The 17,354-nt window shown below is 60.8% G+C and overlaps 1 protein-coding gene across 1 annotated transcript; it reads right to left on the bottom strand.

Annotated features, from left to right (window-relative positions):
- Window positions 1-25: 25 nt before the first annotated feature.
- CACNG8 (calcium voltage-gated channel auxiliary subunit gamma 8) lies at window positions 26-13,061 on the bottom strand (the record flags this gene model as incomplete). Its single annotated transcript, XM_084257489.1, has 4 exons — window positions 12,791-13,061; window positions 3,790-3,873; window positions 2,310-2,450; window positions 26-762 (listed from the first exon to the last, which is right to left on the bottom strand). Exons 1-4 carry the CDS (start codon window positions 12,966-12,968, stop codon window positions 26-28), a joined length of 1,140 nt encoding a protein of 379 aa, XP_084113615.1. The 5' UTR covers window positions 12,969-13,061.
- Window positions 13,062-17,354: the final 4,293 nt, after the last annotated feature.

The raw sequence follows: 17,354 nt of genomic DNA, 5'->3' as shown, positions 1-17,354 counted from the left end.
ACGCCCCTCGGCGCCCCGCGCGCCCCTACACGGGCGTGGTCTTCCTGTTGAGCGTGTTGGTGTTGGACGCGGCCGCCTCCTTGGCCAGGGTCCCGGGCGCGGGCGCGGCGGGCGGCGCGGGCGGCGCGGGGGGCGCGGGCGCGGCGGGCGGCCCGGTGACCGTGACCGTGACCCCGCCGCCCGCCTCCTTGGGGAAGGCGTTGTGCAGCGTGAGGAAGCCGGCCGCCCCCCCGCGGTCCCGCTCGCCGCCCGCGCCGCCCGCGCCGCCCGCGCCGCCGGGGAACGCGCCGCCGCCCGCGCCCGCCAGCCCCGCCGCCACGCTGCCCTTGGACGGGTCGCGGCTGAGCGTGTACATGGAGATGTCCGTGGAGGCGAAGCCCGGGCCGCCCGGGCCGCCGGGAGACGCGTCCCGCGACGGCGACGGCTCGCTGGAGCGGGAGCTGGAGCGGGAGCGGCGGCGGTAGCGGAAGCGGTAACTGGGCAGACGGAGGATGGCCGAGGGGCCGCTCCCGCCACTGCCGCCCGCGCCCCCGCCGGCCTTGAGCAGGTCCGAGCGCGACTGGCAGTGCGCCTCGCGGCTGCGCTCGATGTAGATGTTGACGGCCAGCACGCCGATGACCTCGGCCAGGATGAAGGACAGCCCGCCGAAGTAGAAGGACCAGCCGTACGAGTAGTGGCTCTTCCGCTCCTCGTCGCGCTTCGGGCCCGGCTCGCCCGCGTTGGCCGAGATGTACACGATCACGCCGATGATGTTGCTCAGGCCTGGGCGGGGACGGTCAGACGGGAGCCTCGGGCCACGCGGGCCCGCCCCGCCCCGCCCCGCCCCAGCTGCCGTCGAGCCCGCCCGCGAGGGGTCCGGACCCCACCCCCCACCCCCCACCCCCAGAGGCCAGGCCGGGGCGCCGGGGGTCTGGCCCCGTCCGGGGATGGCTCGGGCCCCGCCCCGCCCCAGCTGCCGTCGAGCCCGCCCGCGAGGGGGTCCGGACCCCACTCCCGACCCCCAAATGCCCAGCCGGGGGTCTGGCCCCGTCCGGGGATGGCTCGGGCCCCGCCCCGCCCCGCCCCGCCCCGGGAGGGGAACGCTCCCCCCGGCTGGCCCCAGCCCCGCTGGTCTAAGCTCCACCTTCACAGGGCCCAGCCCCACCCCCACCCAAGGTGGTCCAGGCACCATCCCAGGTGATCTGAACTCCCCCGCAGCCCAGGTGAGGGAGGGCCCGCTCCAAGCCGTCCCGACAAGGCCGGGCTGGCCAAGCCAGGGTGGAAACTCCTCTCAGCCGGTCCAGGTGCTGTCCGATCTAGTCAGGTTCCCAGCCCCGACGGCCGAAACCCACCCACCCACCTCCAGCGGTCTGCCCTGCACCCCACCCCACCCCGGCGGAGGCAGGCCCCACCCCGGCCGGTCCAAACCCCGCGCCTGACGGCGAGGCTCGGGTCTGAGTGTCCAGGCACATGCTGACGGCCCCCGGCCCTAAGAGGACCAGCCTGGGCCTCCCCTGGGCCCACACTCCACTCCCTCAACCTCTGTTCAGGGGGATCCCGCTCTGACTCGACGACAAACTCTTTCAGGAGACCCCAGCCTGGGCACGAGCCGGTCTTCCTGCCGATCTCACACTCGCCCTGGCTGAGCAGTCACTCCTCTGCCCTAAGTCCCGGCCCCGGCTGGCCCAGCCCGCTCCCTCCGCTCGAGCCCGGCCTCTCCCCGCCTGGCCGCTGTGCCGGGTCTCGCTGGCCTTTCGGGTCCTCCAGGCCGCCCTGCACCCTAAGGCAGGCCCTGGCCTTCATGCTAAAGCCCACCCTCTTCTTCCCGGACCCCACCCAGCCAGAAAACCTCGGGCTCCCGCGTCTCCCGGGTAGGAAGGGGGTGGAGAGGGGGGTCTGAGCACCTGAGGACACGCCCAGCAGGCAGGCCCAATGGCTCCCGGGACCCGCCCCTTCCAGGCGCCCCCAGAGCCTCCGCGGACCCCCCTGGAGCAGCGCTCAAACCCTTGCGCGCTCCCCAAAGCCCGCCGCTCGGGTTTCAGTTATCTCGAGGCTCCACCCTCTTCCTCCAGCCGGACCCGCTTCCTGAGCTGAGCCCCGAGCCCCGAGCCCCGGGCCTCCGAAACATCGGGCTCCAGACGGGCGCGCGGGCTCCAGCGCCCTCGCCCAGCGGGCGGCGATGCGGCCCGGGAGAAGCCTGGGGAGGCCTCGGGCCCCAGGGGCGCCCGGGCAGGGTGGCTGTGCGCGCGCGCACACTCACACTCACTCACACTCACACGCGTGTGCGCAGGCGGGCCGCCCCCCGGCCGCCCCCTCCCTCTGCCCCTCACCTGCTGCCACGAACAGGATCCCCGCCCCCAGAATAATGTTCCTCTTGGACTTGTAGACCCGGGAGGCCGCCACGCACACGCCCCCGAGCAGCAGCAGGATGGCGCTGAGGATCGGGAAGATGCTGGAGGCCCGGACGACTCCTGCGAGGGAGAAGGACAGGAGGGGGGCGGGGGTGAGGGGCTGCGCTCCGGGCCCCCGCCCTGCGGGGCTCTGGCTCCTTCGTGTTGGCTTCATTCTCCTCGAAATGCCCCCCTTTCTCGGCCTGAGCTCCTCGTTCCTTCCCCCCCCCCTGCTCCCCCGGCCCCGTCCAGGTTCCTCTCTCGGCACATGGGCCGCCGCCCCCCACCCCCGCTGTCTCCCAACCTCGCCCCCCCTTTCCCTCTGAACTTGGGTTTCTCTGTTCCCGCTCCTCTCGCCTCCCTCTCGGGGGGCTCTCCTTCTCTGCACCCCTTTCTTGCCCAGAGCCTCTCCCAGCAAATGTCTCAATCTCCCTCCTTTTCTGCCCGGCTTCAGCGAGCGAAACGGGGCTCCCTCCGCCCGCGCCCCGCGCTCTCCCCTGCACCCCTCAGTCTACCTGTATTCCCCCTGCCCCTGCACCCCTCTCTATGCTTCTCCCCCTCTCTTCCCCTGCACCCCTCTCTACCTATGCTTCTCCCCCTCCCCTGCACCCCTCTCTACCTGTTTCCCCCCTCCTCTGCACCCCTCTACCTATGCTTCTCCCCCTCCCCTGCACCCCTCTCTATGCTTCTCCCCCTCCCCTGCACCCCTCTCTAAGCTTCTCCCCCCTCTCTTCCCCTGCACCCCTCTCTACCTATGCCTCTCCCCCTCCCCTGCACCCCTCTCTACCTATGCTTCCCCCCCCCTCGCTTCCTCTGCACCCCTCCCCCCTCCTTTTCTACTTGGCTCATCTCTTGCTCTGCTCTCGTCTGTCCCTCCCTCCCCCTCCTGTCTCTCCCCCTTTGTCTCTCTCTCCTCTCCGCGGTCCTCTCCACCATCCTCCAGGCCCCAGGCAACCAGATTTCGCGATTCCTGCGCCTGGCTGGGGTCGCAGCCAATCAGAAGTCTGGGTTTGCCGCGTCTCGAGAAAACCACCAATCACGCCGCAGGCTTTCCCAGCCGGCTCCCGAGAGCGGCCAATCCCCGCCGCAGATTGCCTCACCGCGCCGGCACGCAAGGGCCAATCACTGCCCAGAGGCCGACAGCCAGTCGCAGTGCCGAGCGGCAAGCGGGCGCCCAAGAAAGCAAAGCGGCCAATCAGCGTCGGGGATTCCCCCCTCAGCCCGCCCCAAGGTGAGAGGAGGGGGCGGGAAAGGGACCCCTGAGCCAATCGGGGGCCAGGGGATCGCAGAGTCTGCACGTGGATTGGCCGGCACTCTCCGCTCCGCTTGTCCATCTAGGTGCCGGCGCCCAGCCCCCTCTCTGCCGCCCCTCCCCCGCCCAAGGCCTGCGCCCCCAGCTCGGCCCCGGAACCCCACGTACGGAGCAGATACTCCGCGCTGTCATGGTCGTAGTCCGTGTCCTCCGGGAAGTGGTTGATCTTTACGCAGACGCCTCTTTTCAACCCTGGAGGGGGGATGGGGTTGGAGGAGGGGGGATCTGAGTGGCGGGAACCGGGGAGGGAAGGCCCTGCCCTTCCCAAGCCCTTCTCTCTCCGGCCGATGGGAGACAGAAAGTCCTGGCCCCGGAGCCTGGCCTGGCGCCGGGCCTGCACTTTCCAACTCTCTGCGCTCGGCTTCTCCGACAGTTAAAGTAGGGGTGGGGGGAGAAGGCGGGGCGCCCCTCCAGCACTCACTGAGGAGGCGCAGCACCTTCGCCCTGTACCTTGGCCTGGGGCACCACCTCTCCGCCTTCTGCGTCTCCTCTTCCCCGCGCTCAAGAAAGGAGGTGCTGGTTTCCACCATGCCAGGGTGCCCGCCTAGCCCCACACTTGTTGGCAGGTCAGAAAATGCGTGGTCCACTAAGGGAGTGGAGGGAGGCACCAGAGGGAGAGGTGGACTACATTTCCCACAAGATTTTGTGACGTCCTGTGTCTGGTTGTGAAGCCAGAGTAGCCCCAGTGGAACATGGGAGTTGTAGTCTCTTTGGTCCTTAGTCTAGGGAGAGGGATTCCGAGGCTCTTACCTGGAATCCTCTGGAAGGAGAGGGAATCCTTGGAGCAGAGGCATGCCTCCAGGGATCATTCAGTCTCCCCCTTCTTCCATCCCAGAGACCTGTCCTCAGGTCCAGGTTCTCACACCCTTTGGGAACCTCTCATCTCATCTCCAGCACATAGCTGGAGATTGATATATAAGTAAGTATTAATATAAATACATTTCCTTTCGTCAGTTCTCCAGGCTCCTTCCAACCTGCGTGCCTTTGCTATGCTCTGGAATATTCCACTCATATTCTTCATTAACGAAAAACTTATCCTGCAAGTGGACACTCATGGAGTATCAACTTGAAGAGACATTCTCTGCACAACTGCACACACACACACACACACACACACTTTCCACCAAAGTTGGGTCACCTCCCCTCTCTGGGTGCAGGAGTTCCCAATTTTAACCCAGATCAGATTGATTTAGGATCTTCCTCACAAGCTAGGAGTTCCTGCAGGGAGGGCATGGGGTCTGATTCTTCTGTGTGTCTCTCACCTGGCACAAAGAAGACCTCAACAAATGGGTGTTGAGTGAATGTATGAGGGAATAAATGATGAGTGAACATAAGGCAGCAGGAGGGGAGATTTGAGGCCTAAGGGAACAAGGGAAGAAAATAGAACCAAAGAAAGGGCTGGGAAGAAGGAATAGAAGACAGTGAGATAACATTTGCTAGTGCTTCCTAGGTGGATTAACTCATCCAGTAACCAAGAGTCTCATGAAATAAATGTTACTGGTGTCATGAAATGACCAAAGGTTAGTAATTGGAGTCACTCTTCCTGATTACTAATTAGAACTCATCATGTCCTGATTCTGTCACTTTGTTGACATTAGTTAGTTCCTTCACCTATAAAAAGAAGATAATAGGACCTACCTCACTGGATTGTTGTGAGGACTGAATCCAGGTAGAGATTTAGCACTTTGCCTGGAACACAATTAAGTGCTCAGTTGATATCAGTCGATACACCCATTGCCCAGACGAGGAAACTGAGGCATGAAAAGTATTTACCAATTCACACCTGAGGGGTGGTGGAAGCAGAGGTGGGACACAGCAGAATTTGTCTCACTGGAATGGAAGCATACAGATAGCTCACCACTGTCATCTTGGCATCTAGAACAACGCCTTGCATGGAATCAGGGCGTAATAAATATTTTTGAGAAACAACAATTGGATGGGCCAACCAACACATGAAGAAAATGCAAATGAGGGCCTCCCTGGGGGCCCAGGGGTTAAAGATAGCACTGTCAAGCTATCACCAGTTACTGCAGTACCAGTTCAATCCCCAGCCAGGGAGCTGACCCACATGGCACAGCAGACCTATCTCCTGTCTCCCCACTGCTCCCCTCAGTGGTATATTTCAGTAGATCTGCCTGTTCTGCTTCCCACTTTCACTGGTTAATCCTCTCACCCCCCACAACTCTGGCATACACCCCAGAGTTCTTGTATGCTTAAATAAATAAATCTTTAAAAAAAAAAAAAAAGAAAATGAAAATGAAAACCACAATGAGATGCCACTTCAGACCAAGGAGGCAGACTACTTGAAAAAAACAAGGAAACTGAAATAAAAAAGTGTTGGGAAGGATATGGAAAAATTGGGGGCCTTGTGCACTGATTGTAAGAATGTCAATGTTGCATTTGCAGTGAAAAATAACAAGGAGGTTTCTCCAAAAATGAAAACCAGAATTACCATAAGATCCAACAATTCCACTTCTGGGTCTATACTTAAAGGTATTAAAAGCAGGGTCTCTTAGGAAAGATTTGTACACCCATTTTTATAGCAGCATTATTCACAATAGTCAAAAGCAACCCAAATGTCCATCTATGGATGAATGACTAAACACTATGTGGTGTAGACACACAATGGAATATTGTTCAGCCTGAAAAAAGGAAAATCTGACACACACCAAAATAGGGTTGAAACTTGAGGACATTAGGCTCAATAAAACCAGCCAGTCACAAAAAACACAAATATTGTGTGATTTCACTTACATGGGGCACATACAGTAGTCAAGTTCATAGAAACAGAAAGTAGATTTGTGGGAGCCAGGGGGTTGGGAGTAGGGGGAACAGGGAGGTAGTGTTTAATGGATGTAGAGTTTCTGTTTAGCAAGATGAAGAATCTGAAGTTGGGGGCACAGCAACGTAAATACACTTAACATCACTGAGCTGCATGCTTGAAAATGGCTAAGTGACAAACTGTACGTGATGTGTCTTTTACCACAATTTTATTTTAAAAAGGATGAACGAATGACTAGATATAGACCTCAAGTACAAACCCTTACCCATCAGCACAGACATGGTGGTTTGGTCGGTAAGACTGTGGCTTCAAATTCTCTCCTTTCTTCAATGGGCTGATACTACTTTCCTCAAAACGTGATCGGTAAATGAGATTGAGCATGTCAAGCACACAAACTCTTGACAGATTAGTGGTGACAGTGATAATGATAGCTAACTAGTGTTTCCTGAGGGTTAACCACGCATCAGGGGCTGCTCCAGCATCTGACAGATTTGAACACACTCAATACTCATGACAGACCCAAGAGCTATGAGGTATCATAATATCTCAGGTGAGGAAACAGGTGAGGAAACTCAGGCAGAGTTGAAGGAGCTACTCACTCCCCATTGAGAGAAGATCAAAACACGACAGGTTAGCCTATTGAGCATGGAAGGAGACTGAAACCACAAAAGGATGGGGTCTGCCCCAGACTCTCTATGCTTGCATGCCAGGACAGCCACTTCCCAGCCCTGTGACTTTTGACACTTCAATGTCCTTGAACCTCAACTTCCTCATCTAGAAAATGAGAACAATAATAGGACCTTGTAAGATTTATGTAAGATTTCAGTGGAACTTGATTAGATGCAGTCACATGCAGGCTTTTGGGGTTTATGTGGCATGCCTCTGGGCAATCCAGCTGTGCTAGGAGATTTTGGGGTGCAAGGATGGAAAGAGTGTGACCCTGAGTCTCCCCCAGGGCCTGCCTTGAAACGGACGTAGGCAGAGCAGGTCAAGGGGACAAGCAGATGTGTGCTGCACAAGGACACACAGAGAAGTGGGTTCTAGCCCCAGCCTGGCTGGCCGGGCTGAGCCACTTCCCCATGGACTTCCTCCTCTGACAATAATAACACCTTCTCTCCCCGCCCAGTGACTGGGAGGACGCAGTGAGATACTAAAACATGCAGAGAGCTGAGCACAGGGGATCTATAGAGCCTGCTGTGGGTCCAGATCCTTGAGTCCTTGGAACTGTAGCTGAGAATTCGGGGAACTGGACTAGCCAGATACTACCAGCCAGGGGTGACTCTTGAGTGCTTGAAAAATGGCAACTGAGCTGACCTGTGAGTATAAAATAGACACAGGATTTCAGATGTACGAAATCCTGTATTAAACAAAAGCATCCTAGTTCATTAATAATTTTGTAGTGATTACACATTAAAATGATACTATTTTGACTCTGCACGGTTAAATAAAATGTTGTTGACCCTCATGTTAATTTATTATAGTGTACAAATGATATTTATTAAATTATTTTCATTCATCATTTCCATTTTGCTTGTTTTACTGTAGCAACTAGAAAAATGTATATTTTCCATGAGGATCATTTTTGGGCAGTGCTGGGCTGAAGGTTGGGAATTCTGCCATCAAGGAGGGGGGACCCTACCTGAATTGCTAATAATAATACCAAGAAGAAAAAAGGAATCAAAATATATAATGTGTCTTTGAGTCTTTTAAATGCTTTCCAAATAAACTGACTGACTCCCATGTGCTGACTAAGGGGCCATAACCACCCCCGTTCCACCGATGGCGGGGAGGCAGGCCAGAGAGTTAAATACATGGCCCAGGTCACCCTGCTGGACATGGAAGCAGGAGGTAAACCAAATCGGTTTTGTTTCAGAGTTTGTGTCAAACAAGCCACTGTGTCTCAGAGACTGAGGGAGAGATGCAGATGGAGCCCCAGAGTATTGATGGACTACTGGGTCCTTTCGAGGCCCGTACTGGGCTGACCCCTGTTCTCCACGATAGCGCTGATGGACATGCTGAATGTGACGTGTCCGGAACTGAGCTCTCTGCTCGTAACACATTAGATCAGCACAAATAACCCAAATAAAACAAAATGCCTGCTGTTCCATCTGATGAGTGCCCCCACACAACCACACACACCTTCTCTTTAGATCAGCGATTTTCCAGGAGGGGAGATTTCATTCCTAGTTTAGGGACAGTTGACAATTTGATTGTGACAACTGGGAGGGGTCGCTGCTGGCAAGCAGAAGGTGCAGGGTGACCAGCTGCTAAACGGCCCCCACAGCAGCGGTCAGCCCCATCAAGGAATGATCCGCCTCCAGAGATCAAGAGATCCAAAGCCGAGACACGTGCTTTAGACACACAGAGACGTCCTTTATCTGATGTCCCATGACCACCTCCCAGTAAATTCTGCTTGCTGTGGCCCCAGCATATTCTCTGGTTTTCAACCACTTCCCTACCTCAGCTGCTCCCACCCAGACGCGTCCCCTCCTGTTTGCCCCTTCACCATTCCCTGGCTGTCCCCATTGGCTGCAGGAGCCAGGGGGCTAAAATAGGAGTCTGCTCCCGTCCCTCTGGGCTGCCCCGTAACCACCAGCATGGGCCTGAGAACAGCATGGGTGATGGGGCCTGTTATCGTGACAGCACCTACTACGTGCCCTGTCTCTCCCTCACCCTGGCACTGGCCCACTGGAAAGCGAACTCTCGGGCCCAGTCGACTTCAGAGCCTCCGCCGTTGCTCTTCCCACAAGCTCCACCACTCACTTCCTGCAGGCCTCCACTTCGCCTGCTTGGGGAAGCTTTCCCTGGTCTCCTTAGCTACAATTTCATACACACAACCTTAACACTTCCCATCTCTCCCTTGCTCCTTTTCCTCCATACCACTTGCTCCACCGCATACCACCTCCATGCCTAGATCAAGAACAGGGTCTGTGGCACAGTCTGAGCTCCATCAGTGTCAGTGGATGAACGCGCGGCATTCTCACTGTAAGTCACACATCTCGTGATATTTCAGTTAGGGAGTGATGGCATTTATGACACGGTCCCGATAAGCTGTACCATCCAGCCTACTTGTGCAGTAGCTGGACCATTCGGGTGTGTGTGATTACACCCCATGACACTGCACGACAAAGAAATCACCTAAGGATGCATTTCCCAGAGCATGTCCCCGTCACATGATGCATGATTGCGATCCACTGGGGTTTCATGACGCAAATCCCACACTTGGCTCTGTGCCTAGTGCTTGGTCAGATCAGTGAAAGGACGTGAACTTGGATGCCCACAGGAGGAATGAAATGACATAATGAAGCAGGTGGGTGTGAGGCAATAGGGAAAGTAGGTGACTGGGGAGAAATGGAGACCCCTTGTCTGATCTTTAGAAGCTACTGCTACTCAGATCCAGACAATCATGGTCACCGCGGGACGCAGGCCCTATGTTGTCAGATCTTCTGCTAGATCAAAAGCAGCCAGAAAACAAGTTTACAATGTGAATTCTCCCTATTTTTAAATGTTGGCAACTGATCGTGATTTTGGTTTCAGTTTTAAACACTCAGCATGCTTGACAAAGCCTATCTGCAACTCCCATTCATCAGACCTGAGAACCTTTGGCTCTGCCGCTATCACAGCTGGGCGACCTTGGGCAAGTGGCTTAACTTCTCTGAGCCTCAGTTTCCTTATTCCCCAAAGGAGGGTGGCACCCTCCTCGTAGGATTAAAGGAGATGATAGCATTCCTTACTCAGTGCAGAGCTCAGCAAAGCTGAGGAGAGGACAAGGACAAGAGAGAGGTAAAAAAAGGAAAGAGTAGTGAAGAGATTTCACTCTTTTTGGTGCCAGAGGGAGAGCTTTTGGATGGCCTAGTCCCGCTCCTTGGTGTTGCAGATGGGGCTGTGAAGCTTGAGGAGGTGACAAGACAGAGGTCGCCCAGGAGGACATAGGCACAGTGGGCTGGGGATCCGGATCTCCCGTGGCCCAGCCCAGCACTAGAAAAGGAGTGACAAGGCTAAGAGTAAGAGAGAGGAGGGACAGGAGTGGAGAGAGCGGAAGAGAAGAAACTCAGAGGCAAGAAAGAAGGGATGAAAGAGGAAGACAGGGAATTAAGGCCTTGAGGAGAGGAGGGAAGATGGAGCGGAGCCAGCAAGAGGGAAAGGAGAGCAGGACCAGAGTGGGAGGTTGGCAGGACTCCTGGTGGGAGACCTGCTGGGCAGAGGCGGGTGGAACAAGGAGATCTGAGGAGGAAAAGTTACGGAGAGAAAAGGGAGAGGGCCCAACAGGTAGCCAGAGAGGGTGTGAGTTGTCACAGGAGAAACAGCCAAAAGAACAGAGGAGATGAAGGAGGAGGAGATGCGGGAGGAGAGAAGGCGATGAAGATGGAGGAGATGGAGGAGAAGACGGGGGAGGAGATGGGGGAGGAGATGGAGGAGGAGATGGAGGAGGAGATGCAGGCAGAGATGGTGGAGGAGATGGAGGAGGAGACAGAGGAGGAGATGAGAGGTGGAGGAGATGGAGGAGGAGACGGAGAAGGAGATGGAGGAGGAGACGGAAGAGGAGAAGGAGGAGGAGAAGAAGGAGGAGGAGACGGAGGAGAAGACGGTGGAGGAGATGATGGAGGAGATGATGGAGGAGATGGTGGAGGAGATGGTGGAGGAGACGGAGGAGGAGACGGAGGAGGAGATGGAGGAGAAAGAGGAGACGGAGGAGGTGATGCAGGAGGAGATGGAGGAAGAGACAGAGGAGGAGACAGAGGAGGAGAAGAAGGAGGAGATGGTGGAGGAGATGGAGGAGGAGATGATGGAGGAGATGGTGGAGGAGATGATGGAGGAGATGGTGGAGGAGACGGAGAAGGAGACAGAGGAGGAGATGGAGGAGGCGATGGAGGGGGAGACAGAAGAGGAGATGAGAGGGGGAGGAGATGAGAAGTGGAGGAGAAGGAGGAGAAGATGAGAGGTGATGGAGGGGGAGACGGAGGAGGAGATGAGAGGGGGAGGAGATGGAGGAGATAGAGGAGGAGATGGAGGAGGAGATGGAGGAGGAGATGGAGGAGGAGATGGAGGAGGAGATGATGGAGGAGATGGTGGAGGAGATGATGGAGGAGATGGTGGAGACGAGGAGGAGATGAGAGGTGATGGAGGGGGAGACGGAGGAGGAGATGAGAGGTGGAGGAGATTGAGGAGATGGAGGAGGAGATGGTGGAGGAGATGATGGAGGAGATGGTGGAGGAGAAGGAGGAGGAGATGAGAGGTGATGGAGGGGGAGATGGAGGAGGAGATGAGAGGTGGAGGAGATTGAGGAGATGGAGGAGGAGATGGTGGAGGAGATGATGGAGGAGATGGTGGAGGAGAAGGAGGAGGAGATGAGAGGTGATGGAGGGGGAGATGGAGGAGGAGATGAGAGGTGGAGGAGATTGAGGAGATGGAGGAGGAGATGGTGGAGGAGATGATGGAGGAGATGGTGGAGGAGAGGAGGAGGAGATGGAGGAGGCGATGGAGGGGGAGACGGAGGAGGAGATGAGAGGGGGAGGAGATGGAGGAGATGGAGGAGGAGATGGTGGAGGAGATGATGGAGGAGATGGTGGAGGAGAAGAGGAGGAGATGAGAGGTGATGGAGGGGGAGACGGAGGAGGAGATGGAGGAGGAGATGGAGGAGGCGATGGAGGGGGAGACAGAAGAGGAGATGAGAGGGGGAGGAGATGAGAAGTGGAGGAGGAGGAGGAGATGGGAGGTGATGGAGGAGGAGATGATGGAGATGGTGGAGGAGACGAGGAGGAGATGAGAGGTGATGGAGGGGGAGACGGAGGAGGAGATGAGAGGGGGAGGAGATGAGAGGGGGAGGAGGAGGAGGAGATGGGAGGTGATGGAGGAGGAGATGATGGAGGACACGGAGGAGGAGAGGGAGGAGATGAGAGGTGGAGGCCGGGAGGGGGGGAAGCTATGGACGGTGAATGGGGAGACAGGCAGCGGCACTGGAGGGAGGGCGCAAGGGGGTGAAAGGGAGGCGAGGGGAGCAGTTCGGAGGAGAAGGGCCGCAGCAGCTGGGGAGAGAGGAGGCCGGGGCAGAGCCTGGAGCGGGGTGGCGGGCGGGACCCCGAGCGGGAGGCTGAGAGCAGCAGGAGCGGGAGGGCGGGAGGCACGTCGAGGGTCCCGGGCAGGCAGGGAGGGCGGGTGCGCGGCGGGCTGGGGCTGCTTCGGAGAGGGCAGGACGGGGGGAGAGCTGGGGCGCCGGAGGGGGCGCCTCTGCAGGCGAAGCCCCGGGCTGGCTGACAGGCGGGGGAGCGGGGCGCAGGGAAGGGGCTGGGGCGCTCCGGAGGGCGCCGGGCAGAGACCCCGCCCTACCTTCCAGGCAGCAGATCCTCCAGAGCCCCGAGTGCGTGAGGCCGCCGGGGTCCTTCTTCTCGGAGGGCGCGCCGGCCCCGCGGTGGGGCGGGCCCTCGTCGCCGGCCGTGAGGTTGGTGGTGTTGCAGATGAAGGCGCGCGTGTACAGCCAGTAGTCCGTGCTGATGGCGATGGTCATGAGGCCGAAGGCGGCGAAGGCCCCCACGGTCGTCACCAGCACCTGCACCCCCTTTTCGCACCAGAGGCCTCTTTCTTCGTTCCAGCGCTTCAGCGACTCCAGTTTGACCACGGGCAGCCGGGGGGCCGCGGGCCACCACCGGGGCAGCGGGGGCGGGGCCGTGCCGGCGGCTGGGGGGGGTCTCAGCACAGGCAGAAGTCGGGGCCCGGGGCCGGCGCGCGGGGAGGGGGCGGCACCGAGCAGCGGCGGGGGCGGGTGTCAGCGGGCGGCCATGGTCGCCAGCTGGGGGGAGGCAGGGAGCGAAGTCAGGGTGAGCCCACCGGGCCTGCGGGCCCCGCGCGCCCCTCGGCCCCCCCCCCACTATTCCCTCCGGGAGGGAAGCGTCCACCCCGGCGCCCGCGGCCTCCCGCTCTCCGGGAAGGAAATCTTCCGCCGGGAAAGTCTTCCCACTGGAGCCCCCTGGGAGAAGCCGGGGCCACCCCTTGCAGCAGGACACCCTCAGGCCCCCCCTGCTCCCCCGCCCCGCTCCTGGGGACCCAGCGCCCGGGAGCCACCCCGCCCACTCTCAGGGCTCGCGCACCCCCTCTTCTTACCAGACCCCGCCCACCACCATTCTTCCCTGCCCTTCTACCCACCACCCCCTTCCCTGCACACCCCGTGTCTCCACAGACTGGCAGCCCTCACGCCCCAAAAGCCCAGTCTTTCTCTCCCCAACTCAGCCTCAACTATCTGCACACTTCAGGATCCCCCCACACCACCATTCAATGACACCCCCCTTCTCTCCTGCAGTTTCCTCTCTGCATACTCCACGACGTCCCCTGCTTAGGAAAAATACATTTCTCAGTCTCTCCTGCGCTTAAAAAAAACCCCCCAGTCTTCCCAACTAACCCTCCCTGCTTCACTCGGAGTGAGAGGGGCTACCACCACCGGCCCCCCAACTCCTCTGCAAGGGAGCCTCCTTCCCCCTCAGACTCTGGATGTAGCAGCCTCCGTCCCCCCAGCCTCACCAGAGGACCTTTCAGGGCACTGACACCCGACTCCCACCGGGTGGCCCTGGGCTGAGCCCGAAAACTTCCCCCAGGGGGTTCCGGTGGGCAACCCGCACTTTACGCCCAGGATTTGGAGGGCTGCCCCCCCCCCACCCCCAGCACAGGCTCAGGAACAGACCCCAACGTCTCCCTTGGACCCCCAAACTGTCCTGCCTCTGACTGCAGAAAATCCCCCCTCTCTCCTCTGCTTCAGAAAAAGTCTCCCAAAGCGGCCCCCACGGACTCTACAACTTCGACAAACTCATCCTAACCATCACTTTCTCCTCCATTAAGAAAAAAGTCCTCCATGAGCTCTGCAGCGTCTTCCACTCACGGGAATCCCTTCCCCCGGGCCCCGGGGGCCTCCACTAGAAACCCCGGCCACCCTGCTGTCCTGCTCCAGGGAACCCCCACCGGGCCCGGCCTCCCCACGCCGCGCCTCTGCCCTTGCGCCGGCCCCCCTTCCTCCAGATCCCCCCACTGGACCCCCTGCCTTCATCACACAGGATCACCCCAACTCTAGGTCTCCCCTACTCGCTTCCCCCTCCCACTCGGTTCCACTACAAGCCCCCCCGCTTCTCGGGCACCGGGAAGACTCCCCTTCACACTCACCCTCGCCACCCACGCGGGCTCCCGGCATCTTTAACTCCGGAAAATCCCCTTCGTGGGCCACACGACTCCCCTTCCGGGGGCACCTCCAGACCCCTGCTGTCTCACCTGGCTGGGGACCTGTGCCCGAGCCCCCCTGCCTTCCAAATTCAAGCAGAAGCCCCCAGACAGGGCCCCTCAGAAGACCCGGGCCCCGGGACGCCAGCCCGCTCCACGCGGCACCCGCGCCCCCCGCGCGCCCCGCGCCCCCCGCGCCCCTCCGCGGCGCGTTCCCACGCTCCCACCACGCCCCCAGCCCTGCCGCTCCGCCTCCCCCCGACCCTCCCGCCGGGCCGGCCCCCCGCTGCCAGCCGCCTTCTCCGCCCCGGCCCGGGGGCCGGCGAGCCCGGGGCGCGGGGAAGGAAGCCGGGTCCCGGGCCCAGGGTGACCTTGGCCTCTCCCGCCCCGTCCTCCGGTCCCGGGGTCAGCGCCCGGGGGGGCCGTGGGAAAAGCCGGTCCGGGGGTGTCTCCATGGCAACGAGGCCTGGGCCCGCCGCCCCGCGGCCCCCCCACTGCCCCTCCGGCGGCCCCCACGCGGGCCCCGGCGCCCGCGGAGCCGGCCCGGCGCCCCTCCCGCCGAGCTGCCCCCCACTCCTTCCCCCCGCGCCGCGCCGCCGTCCGGCCCCCGCCCCTCGGCCTCCCGCGCCCGCGCCGGCGCCGCCTCGCTCCCCGGGCACCTCTGCTCCCGGGGCCCGCGACCCCCGGCGCGCCCCTCCCCCGCCCGGCCCCCCGCCCCCCGGCCCCCCGGCCCCCCGGCCCCGGGGCGAGGGGGCGGGGGCGAGGCGGGGCAGCGCTCGCTCCGCTCCGAGAGGCGCGCTCGGGCCGGGCTCCGGGGGCGACCGATTGTCTTTCGGGACGAGATCGCCTCGGGCCCGCGGCCGCGCGGCAGAGCGGGGACCCCGCGCCGGGGCTCCGGGGAGCAGCGGAGAGGGATCCCCGCCGCGCTCCCGCTCGCGGGGGGCCGGGCCGTCCTCCCGCACCGGGGGTCGCGGAGCCCGAGCGCGGCGTCCACCCACCTCCGACCAATACAAAGACCCGTCTCACCTCCGGGAACCGCGGGTCCGCGCTCCGGCGCTGGGAGGGCACGCGGAGCCCCCCGGCGGCGCCCCCCCAGAAAAGCCCCGGGGGCTCCCAGTGCTCTCGGCGCCCCCTCCCCCAGCCGCGAGGGACCCCGGCGTCCGGCCCGGGCGGGGGGTGGAGGTGAGGAGGCGCGTGGGAAATGGGGTGTTGAGGCAGGAGGGGAGGCTGGGGGGCAGCTCTGAGCTCGGGCCCCAAGGGAGCGGGGGTCGGGGTGAAAAAAAAGGTGAGGAGACAATTTGGTTCTCGTGTCGCTGGGTAAAGTGCGGAGCTGGAGGACGGGAGCGGGAGGGAGGCGGGAGGGAGGGGGAGGGGAGCCGCCGGGGATGGGGGAGCCACGGAGAAGAGATGGATGGGGGGAGGGCAGCGATTGGGGGGCAGGAGCTGGTGGCAGAAGGAAGCTGGGGAAAGCGCGAGAGAAGCCCGGAGAGGGAGGAGCGCTCCAAGGAGAAACGGAAAGAGAGACCCAGGGACGGGGAAACGCAGACGGGGGAGGGAGGATCTGGGGGAAGCAGCGGCTGGTGGCCGAAGGAAGTTGGAGAGTGAGCGAGAAGGGGACAGAGACTGAGCCCCAAAGACAGACGCCCGGAGAGAGCCCGGGGGCGCGGTGGGGGTGGAAAAGGTCCGGGGTAAGGGAGGGGGGGGTCAGGATCTGGGTGACAGAAGGGAAGAAGAGACAGGGAGAGAGCCATCCAGAGAGGGGGAGGAGAGACAGATGGGAGAGACAGACAGAGGGACCGAGAGGGGGAGAGGGGCGGGGGGGAGAGGGGGGCCCGGCGAGGGCTTAACAGCTAGAGGAGGCTTCAGGGGAGAGGGGGAGGCAGGGAGGGGGAGATGATTCAGGGGAGAAAGGTCCAGGGAGCAGAAACTGCCCAGAGAAGCAGAGACAGGTGCAGCCAGCAGCGGAGACCCGAAGGGAGAGACAGATGGAGAGACTCGAACTGGGGAAGAGACCCAGAGACCGAGAGACTCGCAGAGACGGAGGCAGCAGCAGAAGGAAGCTGGAGGAACGTGGGGGGCGGGGAGCAGGTTCAGACGAACTCAGGGGTCAGAGGTGCGGGCCAGAGCCCTGCCTCCTCCCCCACCCACCGCCCCGGGCCCCGGGCCCTACCCCCACCCCCATTTGGAAGCCGCCACCCCCACCCCCACTAGCCTCCGTCTCTCCACAGCATCGCTCGCCGCCACCGCCTCTTCCTGTCGTCATAGCAACAGGATCCAGGCGCCCAGCCAAGGCTGGAAGCCGCGGCCGGAAATGAGGGGAGGGCCTTTCAAAAAGGACCCCAGGAGCTCACCCCTGAACCAAAACCCAAGGAAAACTCCCCCCCCCTCCGGGTCTTCCCGCCCCCTCCCTCCAAGTGGCGAGGGCCAGGCCTCCCCGAGCTAAAGGCCATATTATATTAGATTTGCGAGGAGAGCGAGCTTTATGAATTTCACCAACAAATACACATTTTTTTCTTCCGACTCTGTCCACCCCTAGTTCTAACCCGCTGGGGAAGACGGGCTACGGTCAGAGTGCCCCCAAGATGAGATGGAAGGAGGCGAGACAGGAAGGTGAGGAGCTTGGGTGGAAATCTCAGCCCTGCTGGAGCTGGAGGGGAGGGCCAGCCCCGCTTCTGAGGGGAATGGACCTGTG

The sequence above is a fragment of the Talpa europaea genome (genome assembly GCF_964194135.1).
Source record: "Talpa europaea genome assembly, chromosome: 16".
NCBI classification, from domain to species: Eukaryota; Metazoa; Chordata; class Mammalia; order Eulipotyphla; family Talpidae; genus Talpa; species Talpa europaea.
This window is presented reverse-complemented; position numbering and strand designations above follow the sequence as displayed.